The 23,220-nt window shown below is 42.8% G+C and overlaps 1 protein-coding gene across 3 annotated transcripts in view; it reads right to left on the bottom strand.

Annotated features, from left to right (window-relative positions):
• mgaa (MAX dimerization protein MGA a) overlaps nucleotides 1–21,166 on the bottom strand; it is a 35,507-nt gene extending 14,341 nt beyond the window's left edge. For 2 of the 3 annotated variants that reach the window (XM_023994080.2, XM_023994081.3), the window contains exons 1-14: nucleotides 21,016–21,166; nucleotides 13,216–15,338; nucleotides 11,262–13,131; nucleotides 10,194–10,281; nucleotides 10,005–10,115; nucleotides 9,670–9,795; nucleotides 9,411–9,524; nucleotides 6,977–7,725; nucleotides 6,493–6,769; nucleotides 6,109–6,260; nucleotides 5,886–6,000; nucleotides 5,160–5,719; nucleotides 1,245–1,545; nucleotides 287–436 (exon numbers count right to left, since the gene is read on the bottom strand). In XM_023994080.2, coding sequence (XP_023849848.1) covers nucleotides 287–436; nucleotides 1,245–1,545; nucleotides 5,160–5,719; nucleotides 5,886–6,000; nucleotides 6,109–6,260; nucleotides 6,493–6,769; nucleotides 6,977–7,725; nucleotides 9,411–9,524; nucleotides 9,670–9,795; nucleotides 10,005–10,115; nucleotides 10,194–10,281; nucleotides 11,262–13,131; nucleotides 13,216–15,266 — 6,664 coding nt within the window. In that variant the 5' untranslated portion in view covers nucleotides 15,267–15,338; nucleotides 21,016–21,166. The remainder of the gene's footprint in view (nucleotides 1–286; nucleotides 437–1,244; nucleotides 1,546–5,159; nucleotides 5,720–5,885; nucleotides 6,001–6,108; nucleotides 6,261–6,492; nucleotides 6,770–6,976; nucleotides 7,726–9,410; nucleotides 9,525–9,669; nucleotides 9,796–10,004; nucleotides 10,116–10,193; nucleotides 10,282–11,261; nucleotides 13,132–13,215; nucleotides 15,339–21,015) is intronic. The other variant, XM_023994082.2, reaches the window with a different exon arrangement.
• Between the last annotated feature and the right edge of the window lie 2,054 nt (nucleotides 21,167–23,220).

Raw genomic sequence — 23,220 nt, 5'->3', positions numbered from 1 at the left:
CCACGCACCGCACAGAACAATCACCACATCAGAGCAACCCAGGATGAGATGGGAAGGGCTTGGGATATGGGCAAGAAGGATGAAGGTTATAAACAGAGCTATGCTAGCACTATGCGTATGTGTCACGACCACAAACAAGACAATATGAAAGTGGCAGGCAATGGGACCAACGGTTAGCCTGTGCAAGGCTGGGGAGTCAAGATAGCAGCACAAATAGATTAGAGGGGCTTTCTAATAATGGTGGCATGACTGGGTGTACCAGTGGAGGAACTGGCATAAGAGCTACCTGAGGCTACCTCTACCAGAGAGGCAAGCTGCTGAATATTGCTCAACGACTGTGGAGGATCACTAGTGAGGAGCAGCCTCTGCTGTGAGGAGCTGATTTGGTTGACCACAAACTGTGTGAAGATCTTTCCCGCTGAGGGCAGATTAGTCACTGTGGAGCAGAAATGGAGGTAGAGGTTCAGTATCCCACGCTTGTGTACGTGTGTGAATCTGTCACGAATCGGATACTGCTATGGACAAACAATATTAAATTGCTCTGAGGGAAAACAGCTTTCTGCATCAGACTAAAAAACAAGTAATTGAACTATTAAAATGTTCTATACAGGATGGATGCCGATTGGCTGAAACAACATTCCAGATGTGTTTATCAGACAATGTATAATGCAAAAAATACTTGTTTACTGATCTCTGTTGGTAACTGGTTTATAAAAGCAAAAAGGCACCTCTGAGGTTTATGGAATATGGCCAATATTCCACTGCTTTGTGCCTAAGAACAGCCCTTAGCCGTGGTATATCTAAGCAATAAGGCCTGAGGAGGTCTGGTATTTGGCCAATATACACTACAAAAGTATGGTGGATACCTGTTCGTAATTAGAGCAGTAAAAATAAATGTTTTGTCATACCCGTGGTATACAGTCTGATATACCACGGCTTTCAGCCGTATACCATGGGTATGACAAAATCTGTATTTTTACTGCCCTAATTAGATGGGTAACCTGTTTATAATTGCAATAAGGCACCTCGGGGGTATGTGGTATAATGCCAACATACCACGGCCAAGGGCTGTGTCCAGGCACTCTGCGTTGCGTCATGCTAAGAACAACCCTTAGCGGTGGTATTTTGGCCATATACCACACCCCTCGGGTCTTATTGCTTAATTATATCACACCTCTTCACACCTTAATGCTTAAATAGCACCATTATTCCAGGTACGCTTAACAACAAAAAGTAGTTCTCACCAATGGACTTGGGGCCTGCAGAAACTGCAGGGACAGAGGGAACACTGGTGGTGGTGGTAACCATGGTAAGACTGGGGGTAGGAGTGGCTGTCAACTGGGCCGGTTGTCCCGTGGAGGACCTTGCATCTTCAGCGGTTTCTGAGGGGGCGTGTTGTGATGAAACGGAGGACGCCATAGACGGCTCTGGACAGGTAAGCCTCCGTAACTTGCCCGTGAGGTAAGCAGCAAGTCGGTTGGCTGGGTGCATGGCTCCCATCATGCCCAGTTGTAGCTTGGCATGGGGGTAGGACCTGCCATTCACCTACAGATACACAGGGGAAAGTGAGAGTAGCAATGGACCATGTGTATTCTCCTCAGAGCTAGATATAGTGAGTCCCATATGGCAGCCTATTCCCTACAGTGCCTTCAGAAAGTATTCACACCCTTTGACTTTTTACACATTTTGTTGTGTTACAGCCTGAATTTAAAATTGATTAAATGTAGATTTTTTCCCCACTGGCCTACACACAATAACCCATTATGTCAAAATGTGGGAGAAATATAAATCGCAACATGTAAAGTGTTGGACCCATGTTCCATGAGCTGAAATAAAAGATCCCAGAAATGTTCCACACGCCTAAAAATCTGCTCAAAGTTTGTGCACAGATTTGTTTACATCCCTGTTAGTGAGCATTTCTCCTTGCCAAAATAATCCATCCACCTGACATGTGTGGCATATCAAGAAGCTGCTTAAACAACATGATCATTACAGAGGTGCACCTTGTGCTGGGGACAATGAAAGACCACTCTAAAATGTGCAGTTGTGTCACAAAACACAATGCCAAAGATGTCTCAAGTTTTGAGGGAGCGTGCAATTGGTATGCTGACTGCATGAATGTCCACCAGAGCTGGTGCCAGAGAATTGAATGTTCATTTCTCTACCATAAGCCGCCTCCGTCCCTTTAGAGAATTTGGCAATACATCCAACCAGCCTCACAACTGCAGACCACGTGTAACAACGTCAGCCCAGGACCTCCACATCCGGCTTCTTCACCTGCGGGATCGTCTGAGGGGGATGCAGAGAAGTATTTCTGTCTAATAAAGCCCTTTTGTGGGGGAAAACTCATTCTGATTGGCTGGGCCTGGCTTCCCAGTGGGTGAACCTGGCTCCCAAGTGGGTGGGCCTATGCCCTCCCAGGCCAACCCATTTCCCCAGTCGTGTGAAATCCATAGATTAATTTATTTCATTGAAGTTGTTGTATGTTGCGTTTATATTTTTGTTCAGTATAATAAATAATGAAAAGCTGAAATAAAATGATCTGTAAGGTCCCTCATTCAAGCAGTGGATTTCAAACACAGATTCAACCACAAAGACCAGGAAGGTTTTCCAATGCTTCCCGAAGAAGGGCACCTATTGGTAGATGGGGGCCAATGGTGACTTTAAAACAGTTAGAGTTGAATGGCAGTGAATACTAACCTAATTGACAGGGTGAAAAGAAGGAAGCCTATACAGCAAAAAGGCACTAAAGTAATACTGCAAAAAATGTGGCTGAACAATTAACTTTTTGTCCTGAATGCAAAGTGTTACAGAATTTGCCACCAAACATACAACACGTTACTGAGTAACACTCTCCATATTTTCAAGCATAGTGGTGTCTACATCATGTTATGAGTATGCTTGTAATCGTTAACTTCTTATGGCTGGGGGTGCTATTTTCACGTTCGGATGAAAAGCGTGCCCAGAGTAAACTGCCTGCTACTCAGGCCCAGAAGCTAAGATATGCATATTATTACTAGATTTGGATAGAAAACACTCTGATGTTTCTAAAACTGTTTGAATGATGTCTGTGAGTATAACAGAACTCATATGGCAGGCAAAAACCTGAGAAAAAATCCAACCGGGAAGTGGGAAATCTGAGGTTTGTAGGTCTTTGCCTATCCAAGAAACAGTGTAAATTTGGTCCGATTGCACTTCCTAAGGCTTCCACTAGATGTCAACAGTCTTTAGACCCTTGTTTCAGGCTTCCACTGTGAAGGGGGAGCGAATAAGAGCTGTTTGACTAAGGGGTCTGGCAGAAGGCCATGAGCTAAGTCAGGCGCGCGGCCGTGAGAGCGAGCTCTGTTCCTTTTCATTTCTACGTGAGAGCGAGCTCTGTTCCTTTTCATTTCTAAAGACAAAGGAATTGTCCGGTTGAAACATTATTGAAGATTTATGATAAAAACATTCTAAAGATTGATTCTATATATTGTTTGACATGTTTCTACGAACTGTAATGGAACTGTTTTGACTTTTCCTCTGGACTTTCATCTGGACTTGCCCGCGCCTTGTGAATTTCGATTGGTGAACTAAACGCGCAAACAAAAAGGAGGTATTTGGACATAAAGATTAACTTTATCGAACAAAACAAACATTTATTGTGGAACTGGGATTCCTGGGAGTGCATTCCGATGAAGATCATCAAAGGTAAGTGAATATTTATAATGCTATTTCTGACTTTTGTTGACTCCACAACATGGCGGGTACCTGTATGGCTTGTTTTGGTGCCTGAGCGCTGTACTCAGATTATTGCATGGTGTACTTTTGCAATAAAGCTTTTTTGAAATCTGACACAGCGGTTGCATTAAGGAGAAGTATATCTTTAATTCCATGCATAACACTTGTATTTTCATCAACATTTATGATGAGTATTCCTGTAAATAGATGTGGCTCTCTGCAAAATCACCGGATGTTTTGGAGGTAAAACATTACTGAACATAACGCGCCAACGTAAACTGAGATTTTTGGATATAAATGTGAACTTTATCAAACAAAACATACCTGTATTGTGTAACATGAAGTCCTATGAGTGCCATCTGATGAAGATCAAAGGTTAGTGATTAATTTGATCTCTATTTCTGCTTTTTGTGACTCCTCTCTTTGGCTGGAAAATGGCTGTGTTTTTCTGTGACTAGGTACTGACCGAACATAATCAGATGGTGTGCTTTCGTCGTAAAGCCTTTTTGAAATCGGACACTGTGGTGGGATTAACAACAAGTTTATCTTTAAAATGGTGTATAATACTTGTTTGTTTGAGGAATTTTAATTATGAGATTTCTGTTGTTTGAATTTGGCGCCCTGCACTTTCACTGGCTGTTGTCAAATCGATCCCGTTAACGGGATTTCAGCCGAAAGAAGTTAAGGACCTGGGGAGTTTTTCAGGATAAAAAAAGAAACGAAATGGAGCTAAGCCCAGGCAAAATCCTTGAGGAAAACCTGGTTCTGTCTGCTTTCCACCAGACACTGGGAGATTAATTCACCTCTCAGCAGGACAAAACCTAAAACACATGGCCAGCTGCTTACCAAGAAGACAGTGAATGTTCCTGAGTGGCCGACTTACAGTTTTGCCTTAAATCTAATTGAAAATCTATCGAAATACCTGGAAATGGTTGTCTAGCAATCATCAACAACCCATTTGACAGAGCTTGAAGATTTTTGAAAATAATAAAAATGGGCAAATATCGTACAATCCAGGTGTGGAAAGCTATTAGGGACTTACCCAGAAAGACTCACAGCTGTAATCGCTGACAAAGGCACTTCTACAAATTGACTCAGGGGTGTGAATATTAACGTAAATGAGATATGTATTTGATTTTCAATAAATTTGCTACAATTTCTAAAAACATGTTTTCACTTTTTCATTATGGGGGATTGTGTGTAGACGGGAGGGATTTTTTATTTATTTAATTCATTTTGAATTCAGGCTATAACACAACAAAATGTGGAATAAGTCAAGGTGTAGGAATACTTTCTGAAGGCACTGTAGTGCACTAATTCTGACCAGCACCCTATGCACTACATAGGGAATAGGGTGTTGTTCCACATCAATAAATGAGGAAAATTAACTGATCATCAGATGTGTTTTGGGGGGGGGAACTCTAGGTATTTATAATGCTTACCGTGACAAGTTCCTTGTCTGAGATTTCTTTCTGCTTTAGGTTGGCAGTAAGGAGGCCAGCAGGAGAAATTCCTATTAAGAAAGGCAGGCCCTTCCATTTCAGACCCCTTTTCTTCCCCACAGCCTTGTTGTTCTCCTGCTCTCTTTGCTTCTCCTCCACGCATTGTCCTTCCTCCACCTCCTTATCTTCCCCTCTCAGCTCCTCCATCTTCCCCTCCTCTTCCTCCATCGTTTCTTCATCTTCCTCTCTCATCCATTCCTCCTCACTGTTCGCCTCCTCCACTCCATCCGGTCGCGAGACCTGAGAGATATGTACCTTGTAGTGGACAGAGCAGCTCTCGCCGTTGTTCCTCAGGGTCTGAGACATGGGTTTGATGAGGTAACCTTTGACCCAGAAGGGGTTAGTGAGGTGGTCCTGGGCCATGTGCTCACAAACAATCCTCAGCACCAAGTTCCTGTCCGCCAGGCTTCTCCACTTACACTCAGACATGATCTCCAGACGCTTGGAGGGCTCCGTGTACTGGGGACCGTGGGACTTCTCTGACTTCCTGGAAGGGCTCACTACATCAAGACACAAAGTCAACAGCCATTAGAAATGCATTTCAGAGCAGGCTATGATTGTTGGATGCAACTAATTATTGATGTGGTTTATTGACTGATAGATATAAATCGCAGACAGATGTTCGGGATTAAGAAAATGACGACAAATTTGATTCATTGAACTTACCTGGTGCGGAGTCTATTGGTTTGCAGTGGTTGTCAATGTCCTCAGGTCGGTTTGTGCTCTTGCTTTGAATCGCACGCACTCTGGCACATGTCATGGTACCATCCTCCTCTCTCACCTGCAAAAAAAAATACACCTTTAGAAAAGGCAGGGGGGTAAGAATATACATACCACTTTTACAGTGGTATATCTAACACTTATGGATAGACACCCTTCTACGACGCACCACTGCTGAAGACGCTTCCTGTAATGGAAGCCATGGAAGATAGACTGGTGTTGGGGCGAGGAGGGGCTCCGGGTCCATCTCTCCATCGGTCTGCTTCCACAAAGTTCTCACACGCCGAGCTGGTTCTGATACTGTCTCAGCCTCTCTCAGAGCTGGTTAGAAAATAATTCGGTATATGAGCAGAAATTAATACAAAATATGTAATTTAATTGCGACATTAGGATGGACACACTTTGCGACATGTGCATCAAAGAATTTCATCTAATGTAGTATAGAAAAGTTGTTTTTGTATGGATTTATTAATTTTTCTATTTAAACTTTATTTATTTGAACCAGTCATAGCGCTTCATAACTCGGTAGTTTTTCAAACTAGAGGACACTCACTATATGCCATCCTCATCCGCTTTCTCTTCTTGCTCTTCTTGGACGGGCCCTCTTCTGACGCACTGGAATCTGGTCCTTTTAAGTTTTTGAGCACAACCACTTTCTGCCTGAGGCAGCTGCAGCCAAATATACACTCAATCTTTCCACAGTGGGTAATACGACGGTCCTGTGCCAGGCTGGCACACACACAGCCCAGCCGGCAGAACGCATTGAGGCAGGGAGGAGCACTGCGCTTTACAATCTTAATGGGAGCTGTAGGATTCTCACAAACAAAGCCCTGAAGAGAAAAGAGGAAAGTAAATGCAGACAATTAGTGATAGTATGGCTCATTTCTCAGGGATACCATTGTAGAGCTGGTTTAAACACTCACAAAATAAGATCGAAGCTATTAATGTACTCCACAATGTCTATGCTCCATCATGTCAGACCCCAACAAATGAGTCAAAGAGCAGATGTAATGGTGTATGGGTATAACTGATCTTACCGTTGAAGTGAAGAGCGAGGTGAGGGCGACCGTTGCCCTGTCCTCTGTGATACAGGTCCGATGCTTGCCCTCCCAGACAACCCCGTCCTCCAGATCCCTCTGTCTGAGCAAGGCCTTGGTCAACCCAGGAACAACAACCCTGGTCTCAGCAGCAGCAGACTCTGGCTCTGAGTCGCCCTCCACAGGAGCCAGGTCAGAGGGAGGTGGTTCTTCTACCTCTGGCCTCGACACAACAGAGTCTTGGACTGGTGGAGGAGTCTTGACCCTCGGCTTCCTCTTAGTCCTTTTCACAGTTTTAATTGTGTCGTTGTGGGTGATGGCCGGGGCTGCGTGATCCATCAATGGCGGTGGCGCAATTTGTAATGCTGTTGGCGCAGAAGTTGGTTTAGTTCTGCTCTGCTTTGAGCGTTGTTTTTGTTGCCTTTTTTCAGATTTCTCAGATTTTTTAGGTCCTTTGGATGCGAGGGGCAGTCTGTTTTTTTTAGATGGGGGGACAAAGGTGGTAGAAGGTGCCGGTGCCTGTTTCTTCAGCACACTGTCTAGGGTTCGGACGTAGCTGGTGCTCTTGGTGGGCAGCTGGTAGACCACAGGGGTGACGACGGTGGTCTGGGTGAAACTGGCAGCCCGCTCGTCGATGAGTTTGCCTTCGTTAGCCAGATACTCATCCAACATGTCACTGCAGAAGGCCGACAGGTTCTTCGGGACCACATCTGAACTTGGGCCATCTTTAAAGCCTATTGGGCTACATACTATAGTAAAAACAAGAAGATGGGTTATTGCAGACACGGGTTAATTTAAGACCTTTCTCAAGACATCAGAGCCAAAGTACATGAATGGAGCGAGAAACGGAGCGTGCCCAATGTGACTGGAGCGTGGAGCGAGATTCCCAAAGGCTGGAGCGTCGGCCTTCTCGCCCACTCCAATTTCACTCCAGTGGCGCTCACTTCACAAGCTCGAGCATACCCGCCCCAGCATGCATTTGTAGGCTACTTGTGTGCTGCTAAAAGCCCCCTGCTTTAGCTACCATCATGGAGTTGGCAAAATATTTTCAGAAAGAAACTGATAAAATACACAGGTACTAAATCAAGGTGACTTACAAAGATGAGGAGCAAGAGAGGGAGTATCCACTTAATTGTAAGGATTGGATGTCACCTGCTAAACTGTTAGGTTACAGACCGGATGTCATTGTTCTACGCACGGAATATGTTGTTACACGCTGGCTACATCAAACATCCACATATAAAGAATTATTGAATCGGAATAGACACTTATCCCAAAAGTATGATGGTGTACTTACTACGTGCACATGCTAAAAGAAAGGAACGAGGTGGGTAGATAACTAAGTGTGTCATTGTAGCAAAGTCATTATAAACTAAAATCAGATCTCTTAAACGTTTCGTTCATTTTATTATCTATACAATAGGCCATAATTGATTTTGGCCCAACAGGCCTGGCATATTTCCACGTTCAAGGAGCTATCGGTTTTGATTGGGTTATTTTGCCTAAAAACCTTCATGCAAACCTATAGAAAAATTAAAAAAATAAAACTCTGCATCTCTGCCCAGCCTGGCCAAAAGGGTGTTTAGCATCCCCAGTGGCTCTGCAAGTGTGGAGAGGATATTCTCCGCTGCTAGACGGCTCTCCAGGCACCATCACATGAGCCTGAATCCACAGACTGGTCAAACTTGTGTTTCTAAAAATGAATTCCAAAGGCACTAATAAGACATTTTTCATTGAATTTGTATTTAATTCTAAGTAAGTCACAGTCTATATGCGCAATTTATAGACTATAATGATTTAATACAACGAAATGTTGTTTAAATGCTGAGGGCTTTATGTCCATACCAGCCTATTGTGTCACACTCGCAAATGCTTCACAATGTATTTCTTTGTAGGTTATAGTCTTGAAATAATTGTAATAACATAGCCTTAGTAATTCATTTACATTCCTTCTTAGGGTCCCTGTCTGGCTCCAGACCGATTTAGAGTGTTTACATGCTGTTTAATATGACATGTAGCCTATTTGAAAATAATGTTAGCTTCTTACATTCACCTTTTCATGTTTATTCAAATACTTTTCCATTCAAATCCATATGGTTTGGTTTCAATAGTTAAAAACCAATTGGTAGTTCCACTTAGTCACAAAAATAGATGGGTGTTGGTTAAATTGTGATTTTAATGAATGGGAGCAAATTTGGAGCGGGAGTTTTTTTTTCTGTGAGTGTGGAGCGGTTTTTAGCAGAGCAGTAAGAAAGGACATGGAGCCGCTCAACTCCGCTCACATTCTCCGGTCAGAGCTAAAACGTCAAGAATAAACCGTCTCAACTGTACCCCCTCTTCTTGTTTTGTCACCATTAAAGCACCACGCAATATTTCCGACAAAGGAGTAGCTAATTAAAATCAGAAAATAAGGATTCTTATGTAAATATCATACCGTCAGGCTTGGAGGATGCTGAGGAGTCTGAAGGGACAATCTTATCTCTCCAGCCTTTGATTTGGGTGAAGTCTGTTGTCTTTCCCGTCCTGGAAACAAAGGGAACTGAACCACCTGAAGAAAAAAAAGTATAACAATTAACAATGTCTCCTTTTAATATGTATTAACTTCGCCTCATAAAACCCTAAACGGGTTACTGAACAAATACTCTCAACCATTTGGCCAAAACAGAAACTCTAATAACAAAACGACTACTAACTTGGAGATGCCAATCCTGCAGTGCTTGGTCCTGGACATAGCATGGGTGGCGGTAGAGGTAGACGGACACCTAAGTATTGCAGGTCGATGACCAGAGTGGGATCCAGTAAACTCATCTTCAGTCCAACTTCAAGGAAGACAGATGACAGATAAGCGATCGTCAAGCGTAGACTATGCATCATAAAAAAGCATTCTACCATCATGAGTAGGATTAAAGATGAGGAGAACACTGTCATGAAAAGCTAAGTGGGACATTACCCACGCTAGTGTGCAAGTAAGTTGTCGAAAATAAATAGTAAATACTCTGTCATTCCCTGCCATTTATTTTGGTGTTACCTTCTTGCAGCACAGGATGAATGACTTGCCGATGCTTCATAACCTTCAAATCGTCCAAAAGAACCTTCTCGAAAGCAGCTATTCTTTCCTCTGTGGTTTCAGGTCCTCCGACTGAAAGACACATAGTTTAATAGATGTCACACAACAGCAGCTTGGGAACATGATGGATCAAATTGTTGTTTTCTGTACCATTCTCTTTCGCCTCAGGGGTTTTCTCCGGTTGTGCGGTTGTCGTCTCATGAAATGCAGGCTCTCCTAGGTGGACTTCAAGTGCTTCCTGTAATTTATAACACTTTACTTTTTTTAGTTCATTTTTATTTCACCTTTATTTAACCAGGTAGGCCAGTTGAGATCAAGTTCTCATTTACAACTGCGACCTGGACAAGATAAAGCCAAGCAGTGCGACAAAAAACAACACAGAGTTACACATGGGAAAGACAACCGTAGTCAATAACACGGTTTGTGCAAATACTTAAACATGTGAAACTTTACTTGAAACCAATGGATATAGTGAATGCTTTGTTACTTGTTATGAGCATGTAAAAGCCCTTATGTCTTATTGTACAGCTTATAATATGCTGTATTAAATTGTATGCTGTATTATATTGTACTGTATTGCATTTTTTTTTTAAGTGTGGACTGTTGAAAACAAATAAAAAAACGTTCCTTTATTCCCTTTATAACAAATATAACCAAAGCAAGGATATCCTTGTTAAAGATCTACTTGCCTCTTAAACAAGAATCGAGGAAACACAGGTGGCACAACATAAAATAGCGGTAACACTTTACTTGAAGGGGGTATACATAAGGCATTCATAACACCTTTCACATAACAGGTTTGGAATAGCAAAGGGTGAACAGTCAGTGTGCATCTTCTCTAGTGATCTCTCAATTTGGAAGGATGCCACTGAGTAAACAGCCCTTGGAATTATCTAATTTAACTATGAACTATTCTTTGGCAATATCCGGGAGAAGGTGAATCTGGTGTAAAGAGTGTACCTGGCCTGGATCAAGTTCTGGCCAAGAGCACCAATTGTAATTGTCATGTTAGGCTTACATCTTGTTCTCTGCCAAGATAAACCAAAAACATGTGTTCTTAGGGTAACACTTGTGTATAATTGTGGTACGAAGGTTGTTATGAATGACCTGTAACATTCAAAGGGGTTGTAAACAGTTTCATAAAGGTGTTGTGATTGCAAGTAAAGTGTTACCAAAAATACTGACAGATGGAAATACATTTAACAATCTATGCGTTACCTTGGAAGTGAAAGAGACAAACAGCTGCTCCTCAACTTCCTCCAGGTTGGGCTGCATGGTGACATCTGTGGGTCCACCAATCACTGGGAGTGGATCACCCTTGGCAGATTTCACTCCTGTCCTAGATCTCTTCTTAGATCTCTGGGGTTTAATGCTCTGGGTTGGCTGACTAGAACCAACTGGTAGAGTAGAACCAACTGGTACACTAGGGGTAATTAAAGTTGGGACATGAGGACATGGGACAGGAGCCGCCTCACTGCTTGGAAAGTCTTCAGTCATCTCAAGTTCATCAGAGATGGAGAAAAAGTGAGTGAGGTCGGCAAGCGAAGGGGTTGGTGACAATGGGTCGGGACCTAACGATGAAAAAGGAGATAACTGGAATGGGAGTGGAGACGGTGTAGAAGGGCGTGTTAATGGTTCATAATTGACTTGAAATGATGAGGCGGGGTCCAGGGGAGGTGAGGATAAGCCAGGGTCCAGACCAAGTGAGCCAGGGTGAGAGTTAGATGAAAATGAGGCTGCCTCAAAGGGTAATGGGTTAAGGTGAGCGGAAGGCAACAATGGGATAAAGGGTGTTGTTAAAAAAGGATCAGGGGCAGGTAGGCCTAAAAGTAATCCATGTGATGATAATTCAGAGGATAGAACAAAAGGGTTAGTAGGGGGCAGTAATCGTTCAAGGGCTGGGAATGAGGAGGCATGTACAGGTAAGGAGGGGAAGGCGGCTTCCGGTTTCAATGTAACAGGGGAACGTAAAGGGGGTTCAAGATCTGGTAATGATGCAGGTGATGATGGCTCAAAGCCACCTAGTGAAGGGCCAGGGGATAGTAACGATGGGGTACACTCAGGTTTCAAAGTGGCAACACTAGCTGTTGATGACAGCACAGGGGCATTTGAGGGATGGTCAGAGGTAAGTGATGATAGATCAGCCGCTAGGTTCAATGTGACAGGTACAGGGGATGGCAGTTCTCGGGCTGGGGATGACAAGGCAGGGGCTGGTATTAATGAGTCGGAGGCTGGTAACAATAGGTCAGGGAATGGCGACATGAGGGGTGGAGTGGGGGATGATAGTGTAATGGATAAGGTAGGTTCAGCGACAAGTAACGACTGATCAGTAGTAAGTGATACTGGGTCAGGTTCTAGTAACAATGAGTCCAAAAAATCTGTGTTTGGGACTGAAATATTGGTGGGTACACCAGCATAGTCTGTGGTTTGCCCAGTGGGGTCAGTGGCTCGAACTACAGAATCACTGGCTGGAACAACAGCATATCCAGTGGGGACCATTGCTGGACCAGTAGGGTCAGTGACTGGGCCAGTAGGGTCAGTAGTTAGAACAGCAGAAGATGGGGATGAAGTAGAAGACAAAGGAGATTTTGGTTTGGTCCTAAAAGGTCTGGATTTTGACTTCAACTGTTGAAGGTAGAGTGCAAGCAGGGGCAAAGGCACAGGTTCAGGTCGTTTGTGTGGTTTAGCCTTCCCCTGCTGCTGTTGATCAGAACCTGTCCTTTTTGCTTCAGAGCTCACTGAGCTTTGGGAAGCCTTTCGACTGCTTTCTACTTCATCTGCTGAATGGTCATTGGTCTTCACAGGTTCCTGGGACTGAGATGAACTGAGGTGGTCCTTTTCACTGTCAATCGTATTCCCATTATCCTGGGTTCCCACATTTGTAATAGTTTTTGACAACACGTCAGGAATCTGGGAAAAATTGTAATTCACAGCTACTTCCACAACTTTGTTTTTGGCAACCATGCCCTTAGTGTCTGTTTGCTCAACATTGCAAGCTGTATTGGTTATCTCCACATTGCACCTTCTTATTTTCAGATGACACTCCCGAATCAGCTCAGTGAAGTTACTTTGGGGAGGACCTATTGTACTGTTCAAAAGATAAATGCAAAAGATTAGAAGTGCATTTTAAAGTAAAGAGCTAACATGCAGCTTACTGAACTTGAGAACTTACCAGGAACTTTGATCAGTGGACTCTTTCTTGCAGACTGACTTTTCACTGTCTGCAACTGTAGCAGTTTGAGCATCGGAGCTAGCGAGTACTTGATCTGCTACTGAAGTCTTCGGGAAGTTGCGTTTTCCGCGCAAAGACTTTCGGGTATTTTTCACAGGCTTGCGCACCTTGGGAGATATGGTTTCATCGTTCTTCATCTTGGAGGGACTTGATTTCTTGCAAGAGCTGGGTGCATGATCATTAACACTTGACTTGTCAGATTCTCCAAGTGTAACATTTTGGAGTCCTTGATCTACCGCTGAAGTGTCTTTAAAGTTGCGCTTTGCCATCAAAGACCTCAGATTACTTCTAAGAGGGTTGAATTCCTTCTGAGATGTGGTTTCTACTTTTTTCAACTCATTGGAGGGACTTGATATCAACTTTGGAGTGCAAGAGCTGGGCCCAATAGCGTTGACCCAGGACTTGCCACTGTCAGCAAGTGAAACATTTTGAGTATCTGCGCTGAGGACTCTTTGATCTAGTGGGGACGTGTCTTTAGAGTTGTGTTTTGCCATCAAAGACTTCAGGTTATTCAGGCTTTTCACAGACTTGAGTTCATTGTTAGATCTGGTGTGGTCTTTTTTCGACTCATTTGAGGGACTTATTTTGACCCCGGACTTGTCACTTTCTGCAAGCATAACATTTTGAGTATCGGAAGTGAAAAGTCCTTGACCTGCTGCAGAAGTATCTTTAGAAGTGCGTTTCCCCATCAAAGACTTAAGATTATTCAGGCTTTTCGCAGACTTGAGCTCATTGGGAGATTTGCTGGGGTCTTTCTTCATCTCATTGGAGGGACTTGATTTCAGCATGGAGCTGGGTCGATGACTGTTGACTTCAGATTTGTCACCCAATGTAAGGGTGACATTTTGAGCATTTGGATTGAGGAGTCCTTGATCTACTGCTGAAGTGTCTTTAGAGTTGCGTTTTGCCATCAAAGCCTTCAGGCCACTGAGGCCTTTCACAGGCTTGAGCTCACTGGGAGATCTGGTTTCACTGCCTGTAGGTGTAACATTTTGAGCATCCGCGCTGGGGAGTACTTTATCTACTGCTGAAGTGTCTTTAGAGCTGTGTTTTGCCGCCATCAAAGATTTCAGGCCATTCAATCCTTTCACAGGCTTGAGTTCATTGGGAGAGCTGGTTTCATTCTTCTTCGAATCATTGGAGGTACTCGTTTTCAGCTTTAGAGCCCAAGAGGGTCCACTTGCAAAAGGGTTGAAGTCTGCTTTAAACTGAGACATGCGTAAGTTCTGGTAGGCTGTTACAGCAAAGAACTCAGTCTGGGGAAAGGTGAAGGTTATTACGTCATGCCCATTGAGCTGAATATCCTCCATAGCCATTTCAGCTGAGACCACATGGAGGTGCGGTAAGTACCGGTGCATTGGGTGCAAAATGACATTACCCTCCTGGTCCATGGTGTTGTCAGTGAGCTTAAGCTTGTAGAATGAAACTGGGTTCTGCATCCATTGGTGACCAGAAGATGGAGAGTCTGGGTGGATGAAGATCCGTCTCAGCATATGGGCTTCTGCCTTTCCACTCATTTGCCAGTTTTGCCCAGTCCACTTGTAACGTTTGTTGTCCATTGGGTTGATATCCATGAGCAGAGTGTACTTCTGGAAGGGATCCAAACCAGAGATGCGAAAGCGGCAATAAGGGAACATTCTCCGGCCTTGTTTGGTTAGTATCATCTCGGTTTTGCATCTGAAGAACTCATTCCACATGTTGTTGCTGTCCAACATCACCTTGATACCTCTGCGGGTGCTCTCTGGTGGTAAATTCTCTGGTTGGTTATTAGAAATGACAGTGGAGTTCAATGTAAGAGCAACACCCATTGCAGAGCCTGGAGTGGATGTTGCTGCAATATTTGCTTCCTCATTGGCTACAATTGGACTTGCCTGCCCTGTTTTTAGGGCACCAACTAGGTCAGGGGGAGAGGCAATCGAGTGCAGTGCCATGGGCGCAGCTGCCCCCTCCTCATTAAGAACCATTATTTTCTTCTTCTTGTTGGCGGCCATGAACTTGTCACGGTCTTTTTCGAGGGCAGGACGCCCTCTTACATCTGTTTGTCCATATCTTCATTCTGCATCCTAAAACAAAAATAAAGCGATTTAGCATGATAAAGATATAATCATGAATATCTGACATCAAAAGGCCAATCCACATTAAATTTAAAAGAGGAAACAAATTAGCAAATGAGTTACCAGGCTTTTACCAATTCTCTAGCTAGCCAAATCACCTCATACTGCTACCTTATATTGACAGATCTCTAGAGTATTCTGGCATGCTAGCTGTTATCATAGAAGTCCAGTCCTTATGCTAATGCTAGTTAGAGCTGGCTGGCAAAACTACCTCAAACTTCCTTCATAATGGAGGCAGAGACATAAAAATGGTATCTATGAGTCCACCTGATAAACGGGTTCATTGCCAAAATCCCAAAGTATCCCTTTAAGCTTTGAGAGGAACTATAACATTCCCCATGGCAGAAAGGAAGATGTACAGTGCCTTCGGAAAGTATTCAGACCTCTTGACTTTTTCCACATTATGTTATGTTACAACCTTATTCTAAAATGGATTGAATACAATTTAAATGCTCAGCAATCTACACACAATACCCCCAAAACAGGTTTAGAAATTTTTGCAAATATATTAAAAATAAAAACAAAAAATGTACATAAGTATTCTAACCCTTTGCAATGAGCCTCAAAATTGAGCTCAGGTGCATCCTGTTTCCATTGATCATTCTTGAGCTGTTTCTACAACTTGATTGGAGTACATCTTTGGTAAATTAAATTATTGGACATAATTCGGAAAGGCACGCACATCTGTCTATAAAAGGTCCCACAGTTGACAGTACATGTCAGAGCAAAAACCAAGCCATGGGGTTAAAGGAATTGTCCGTAGAGCTCTGAGACAGGACTGTGTCCAAGCACAGATCTGGGGAAGGGTACCAAAAAAATATCTGCTGCATTGAAGGTCCGCAAGAACACAGTACCCTCCATCATTCTTAAATGGAAGAAGTACAGAACCACCAAGACTCTTTCTAAAGCTGGCCGCCCGGCCAAACTGAGTAGTAAGTCGCTCTGGATAAGAGCGTCTGCTAAATGACTTAAATGTAAATGTAGTCATGGGAGAAGGGCCTTGGTCAGGGAGGTAACGAAGAACACGATGGTCACTCTGACAGAGCTCTAGAGTTCCTCTGTGGAGATGGGAGAACCTTCCAGAAGGACAACCATCTCTGCACCACCAATCAGGCCTTTATGGTAGAGTGGCCAGACGGAAGCCACTTCTCATTAAAAGGCACAGCCCACTTGGAGTTTGCCAAAAGGCACCTAAAACAAGATTCTCTGGTCTGATGAAACCAAGATTGAACTCTTTGGTCTGAATGACAAGTGTCACGTCTGGAGGAAACCTGGCACCATACCTACGGTGAAACATGGTGGTGGCAGCATCATGCTGTGTGGATATTTTTCAGTGGCAGGGACTGGGAGACTAGTCAGGATCAAGGCAAAGATGAACGGAGCAAAGCACAGAGATCCTTGATGAAAACCTGCTCCAGAGTTCAGGACCTCAGACTGGGGCGAAGGCTCAACTTCTAACAGGACATGACCATAAGCACACAACCAAGACAATGCAGGAGTGGCTTCGGGACAAGTCTCAATGACCTTGAGTGGCCCAGCCAGAGCCTGGACTTGAACCCAATCGAACATTTCTGAAGAGACCTTAAAATAACTGTGCAGCAATGCTCCCCATCCATCCTGACAGAGCTTGAGAGGATCTGCAGAGAAGAATGGGAGAAACTCACCAAATACAGGTATGCCAAGCTTGTAGCGTCATACCCAAGAAGACATGAGGCTGTAATCGCTGCCAAAAAAAGGTACTTCAACAAAGTACTGAGTAAAGGGTCTGTAAACTTATTTTATTTCCCCCATTAGCAAAACATTTATATAAACCTGTTTTTGCTTTGTCATTATGGGTTGTGTGTAGATTGATGAGGGGAAAACAATTTAATACATTTTAGAATAAGGCTGTAACCTAACAAAATAAAGGAAAAAGTCAAGGGATCTGAATAGTTTCAGAAGGCACTGTATATCTAGATTTTTTTAAATGTTCTAAATAATAAGTGTTGTTGTACAATTAAAGATAAAATACACTGCAGTACAAACAGACAGCAATAATCTAATGAATCCTGGGTTTGTGAAGTTATACCTAGGATAAATATAAGCCTTGGACCTGGTTTGACATGACTGAGGGACCAGCCAATGAAGTTGGAAGTCCCACCCAGTTGACTACATTAAAATGGTGGAAGCCTTCAATGGCGCAGCACATGCTAAAACAGCATTTTGGCCACTAGAAGTACCCCTCTATCCATCTCTGTGGTACAGTCTAAAAAGAGATTCTCCGGTACTTTTTTAATACTTTTTAGCCAGCAGTTCTGAACATAGCACTCACGAGCCAAAAGTGATCCCCAAAAATAGCGTACTACATCGCATATATGCAGATATGTGCACCACATCAATTAATCCAGGGAATGTTATACATGGGATAAATATAAGCCTTCCACAACCATAAGACCACCTAATAATAATAATTTCATCAAAATAGATTAACTTCCTTTTTTGCAATAACTGATCTGGCTTTCAAGTCTATGAAAAAGCCCTTTTTTGTTACAAATGTAACTAGAACCATGCATAATGCACATTCACTAATAATGACTCACTTCTTGTAGCAGGCATTAGGCTTTAGAAAATTAACACAGGTCTCAACAACCTCTCAAGCCCACATGCTGGTGATTAGCCAGCTAATCTTTATATTTCATATTTAGCCAAATAGGATCCATTTGCTAGCTAACAAGGTTGAACCATTTAATTGTTATGAACACACCCTTGTGTCTGTCTCCAACTATTTGAAAAGCATGTTAGCCTGTCCACTATTTTCAGATGTTGAAATCAAGAGTCCTACCTTATTTCTCAGAATGAAGAGTTGCCAATTCCTTATATAATTGTGTTTTATGCTTATTGCACATTTATAAAACACAGACTAGACAGCTAGTATAAGTCTGACTAAAATACAGCTAACGGTACGTGGTACCAATGACAAACTGAACATTCATTTTCCAGAACCAATGTTCGCTGATACTCTCGTTTTAGTAGTGTATGATCTGCACGCAATTTGGGTAGTTTTGGCATGCTGAGGTTCTGTATAGTAATCTATATCAGCCATGTTAAGGGAACAACTCAGGACAGTTAGAGGGACAGTGACAGGGGATGTTATGTTATGCATAACAAATGTGAAACGGTGATGCAAATGTGTACACGATACACATTTGCATTACCTAGTTTCACATTTGTTATGCATAAAATCTCCTGTCACTGTCCCCCTAACTGTGGTTGTTCCTTTAACATGGCTGACATAGACTACCATACAGAACCTCAGCATGCCTAAACTCAAACAGCGAGGTGAAACCGCTTGCCAGAGAGGAAGATGTGATCTTTCAACTTTGTTGGCGTGAGAGGCAGGGCGAGGGGCTTGGTGTGTTTGTAAACCATAGAGAAAGAAACAACGCGAGAAGTTTCACTCTCGCTAAAATCTGTCCAAAAGAAGGCCAATGTGTTTCTATGAGCCGGCCTTCCCGTCTTTGGGACAACGACCCCCATTGTTAGGACGGAGACGAGATCAAAAATACAAGAGAACAAGTGGACCTGAACTCTCATAAAAACAAAAAATAACAAAAACCTTTATTCTCGCGCAAAAACATTAATTCGCTATATCGCCCAGCCCTATCGGCCCTTAACGGTGTGAAGGCTATTTAGGTAAATTATTAGAATGGCAAAAAAAATAAAAAATTGAACCGTTGAGAAATCACACTTTGACACGCATTTCTCAAAACATTTGCTTACTTTGGAAATATGACAAATTAATTACAAATGATGACTACTAAGCTAAATTACAACATAGTATAAAAATGCATGAGTCATAGATATTTGGACATTATGCAACTATGAATAAATACAAACCAAAATGTATCAATAGATAATAAGCAATAAAGTTAAACACAAAAAAAGAAGCAAATCAAAGAACTGTAGATCAGTCTTGTAATTTAATCATCAAAACGATAACACATGAACATGCATTTAATTAAACTCCCAGTTTACTACTGATAGCTAAGGAAATTGATTGGTTATAGGCCTAAATGTAGGCCTATTATTGAAGTAGCCTAGGCAGCCGATAGATCTGTACTAGGATTGATGTGCCCAGCCCGTAATACACTCGTGTACCAGCTCACACATAAAGCATCCTCTATTCAGGGTGCAAAGTAGTGCAAACTAAGTTGGAAATCCCAAGCAGTTGAATACATTAAAATGGTGGAATCCTTCAATGGCGCTACCCATGCTAAAACAGCCTTTTGGCCACTAGAAGTACCCCTCTATCCATCTCTGTGGTACCGTCTAAAAAGATTCTCTGGTACTTTTTTTATACTTTTAAGCCAGTAGTTCTGAACGTAGCACTGACGAGACAAAAGTGGTCCCCAAAAATTGCATACTACATCACATATACGCGGATATGTGCACCACGTCATTGAGCGCTCCCTCTCTCTCTGCTGTGTCCGCCCTGCAACCTCATGGGATAACACTGGGTAGGCCTCTTACTAGCAGTCACTCAAATGCGGGAAATGTAGGGGAAATGGCGTGGTACAGCTTCAGTCGCTTTCAAACTATGGATTTCATTGCTTATTGAGGTAAAACAGTAATTTGGTTAATAGATTATGCATGTATTAACTACACTGACACATCCAGCCCAAAGCAGGAGGTTTAAAAAATACCTTTAGTTGCCAAAGTACCGGAGTACATCTTTAATAAAATACAATTTTGCATCACCATTTTCAGACAACTTATGTTGCACAACCTTGGCTGAACGTCCGAAAATCCTAAAATGGTGTTGGAAAACAGTGTTTTATTAAGACAGTGCACATATGAATGGAGGATGCTTTATGTACGAGGAATCCTAGACCATAGTGCAGCTCCAGCGCCCAGCATGGCTGCCTAGGCTGTTATTGAAGATAATTTAGCCTCTCTCACGTGGCCTGAAAAATAAGAGAAAATCATATTTTTCACAGGAAATGTGATGTTGACATCAATGTTTTGATCGAAAATGGACACACTAAAAAAACAAGTCGTCGAATTACTTGAATAATTCGTTTCAGGGTCAAGTTATGAAATAGCAGCCTACTGTAGGGTACTTGAACCTTCTAATGTTATAGAGAAAACGTTTGATGGGACATCTCGAATGACTACCGTATACCGTACGTATGCTACGGACACAAAGCGTGTCCATTTCTAAAAGACAGCGATAATATCGTGAAATCAAAGAACTCACGGCGGCCATTTTGCATTACCATACGAGACAACCCAGGTAAACAAACATGATCCTGGCGGACCTAATGTATCGCCGGCGCACCGTAATCGCATACATTGTGGTGTTTGTTGACAACACCACGAATGGTATGTCCTTTACTTATAAGTAGATAGAAATCCTTCACTGCAAATGGCCTCGATGCCATGCACTGCGGTGACTAAAAACGTGGCTTGGGCCTGCAAGGCCTAAGCACTAAAGCCTTGCCAACAACACGATCGAATTCAATGGCGCCTGATTCCCAAGTCAACATGGTGGCCACATCCTCAGACTAGAAAGAGAAGACTTGGAGCTTGCAATATCAACTTAGTCTTTCTCGACGGGATCATGTGCTTCACCAAACACATAAATTACCTTTTGCACATTTTAATGGATCAAAATATGCGATGGTAGTCGTCGATTCCTTGTGTAATCCCTTCCTTTTCCTCAGTTGAAAGCATAATATACAGTACCTCGCATCTCCCATCTGGAGGAATCATGCGTGCTGTAGAAAGACGTCACAGCTCCGCGGATGCACGTTCAGGTCTTTCTGCGCAGACTCAGCGCCTTTGTATCACATGATTCAAAACGGAGGGAGAACATGCATGCTGAGGTGGTACGGAACGCCGCCATGTGGAGATTTGAAACTCCCCGCTTTTTGGTAGGTGGCCTTCCAACAAAGACAGAATGGTTGGGGTATAAATATAATCCAAATTGAACATGTCGACGGTACACGTAATGACAGTCAAAGCCCGTGGGCATGCTTATTCGGGGGACATGTGCTAGCCAACCAGGTTGAAACGGTCAATGCAAGAATTTACCTGCGACTAAACTGTAATTGCATTTCAACTCGGTGTTTTCAAATCTAATTTTATTGGTCACATACACATATTTAGCAGAAGTTATTGCGGGTGTAGCGAAATGCTTGTGTTCCTAGCTCCAACAGTGCAGCAACGTTAGTATCTAACAATTCACAACAATACACACATCTAAAAGTAAACGAATGGAATTAAGAAATATATCAATATTAGGACGAGCAATGTCGGAGTAGCATGGACTAAATACAGTAGAATAGAATACAGTATATACACATGAGATGAGCAAAGCAGTATGTAAACATTAAAGTGACTAGTGTTCCATTATTAAAGTGGCCAGTGATTCCATGTCTATGTTTATAGGGCAGCATCCTCTAAAGTGCAGGGTTGAGTAGTCGGGTGGTAGCCGGATAGTTAGGGGAATAATCCGTAACTAGTCAGACGATGTAAGAAGACTTGGCTGCAGTCCAAACGCAAATTAGACAGCCATCGGTCCTAAACCTTCAGCCCTTGAATGACGTTTTACATCATCACATACGCAAATTAGACAGCCATCGGCCAGCTACCTCAAATGTACCTTGCCCATGCGAGGGAGAGTGATGATCGAAGAGGCAACGTCCTTGGTGGAAATCTTGAAGTTCGGCTTAAAAGCAACCAACCTCAAGCTATTAATGTCCCTAGCAAGCTAATGTAGCTAGCAAGCTAGGTGTATAGTTTTGGTAAATTATTCCAATACATTTCATAATTCCAATACATGTTTATGAAGCTAGGAGCCTATATGTTGTATAGGCTCCTCACTACGAGACTAAGACAATTTAAGCGTCATTCCAATTTGCCAACGCTAAAATCAATGTAATCTATATATGTTTTAGCAAGCTAGCGTCATCATGTCTCACATGCCGAAAATGCAGCCCCTGTTGATTACGTTTGACACTTCGCTGCCATCGGAGTTTGATACGGCAACAGTTTGCATTAAACTGGTGTGTCTTTTAAGTGTTTGGAATGCAGCCAAAGTTCTTCACTTGCTCCCTCGAGCTAAATCGAGGGCCTAGGGGGCAACGTTTGTGAATTGGACCGCCACTTAAGATGGCAATCAACCTGCACCTAAAAGACAGTTATACTAAATTCGAGGCAGTTGGAATGCAGTGTTTCCCCTAGGAGTTAGCGTGGGGGGGACAAGCTGCAATTCTACACATTTTGCCATGGGGCTGAGAGAACATTTTTAAAGGTTGATTTCTGGGATTCTACACATTTTGCCATAGTATAAGAACAAGGCATAAGCTATCTGAGTGATTCAAACGTAACAAAATCAATGGGGGCCCCATGACATGACAGGAAATATGCATTTTCATTTTAGTCATTTAGCAGACCCTTTAGCGACTTACTGGAGCAATTAGGGTTACATGCCTTGCTCAAGGGCACATCGGCAGATTTCAGTCATTTGTAAATATATTCTGAATTTATGAAGGGTTTATATGGGATAGCAGTTAGAGGCAGGATCAAATCCCGGGTCTCAGGGAAATCTGGCGGGATATGAGCCAGCAATTGGAGGGTGCCAGGTATCAAATCATTGATGCCATCTCCTGGCAGTTGTATCTTTGAGCAAGGCACTTTATCCCTAAACTGCTCCAGGCTGACCATGTCCTGTCCACTCTCTCTTTCTCTCTGTGTGTGTGTCTGGAGGGATTGGGATAAAATATCAATCTCAGTAGCTAGGTTTCCATCCAATTGGAGACAGATTTTCATGCGAAAATGTAAAATAATC

Source organism: Salvelinus sp. IW2-2015, linkage group LG9 (genome assembly GCF_002910315.2).
Source record: "Salvelinus sp. IW2-2015 linkage group LG9, ASM291031v2, whole genome shotgun sequence".
Classification (NCBI taxonomy): Eukaryota; Metazoa; Chordata; class Actinopteri; order Salmoniformes; family Salmonidae; genus Salvelinus; species Salvelinus sp. IW2-2015.
Note: the sequence above shows the minus strand (reverse complement) of the source record. Positions and strands in the feature narration are given on the sequence as shown.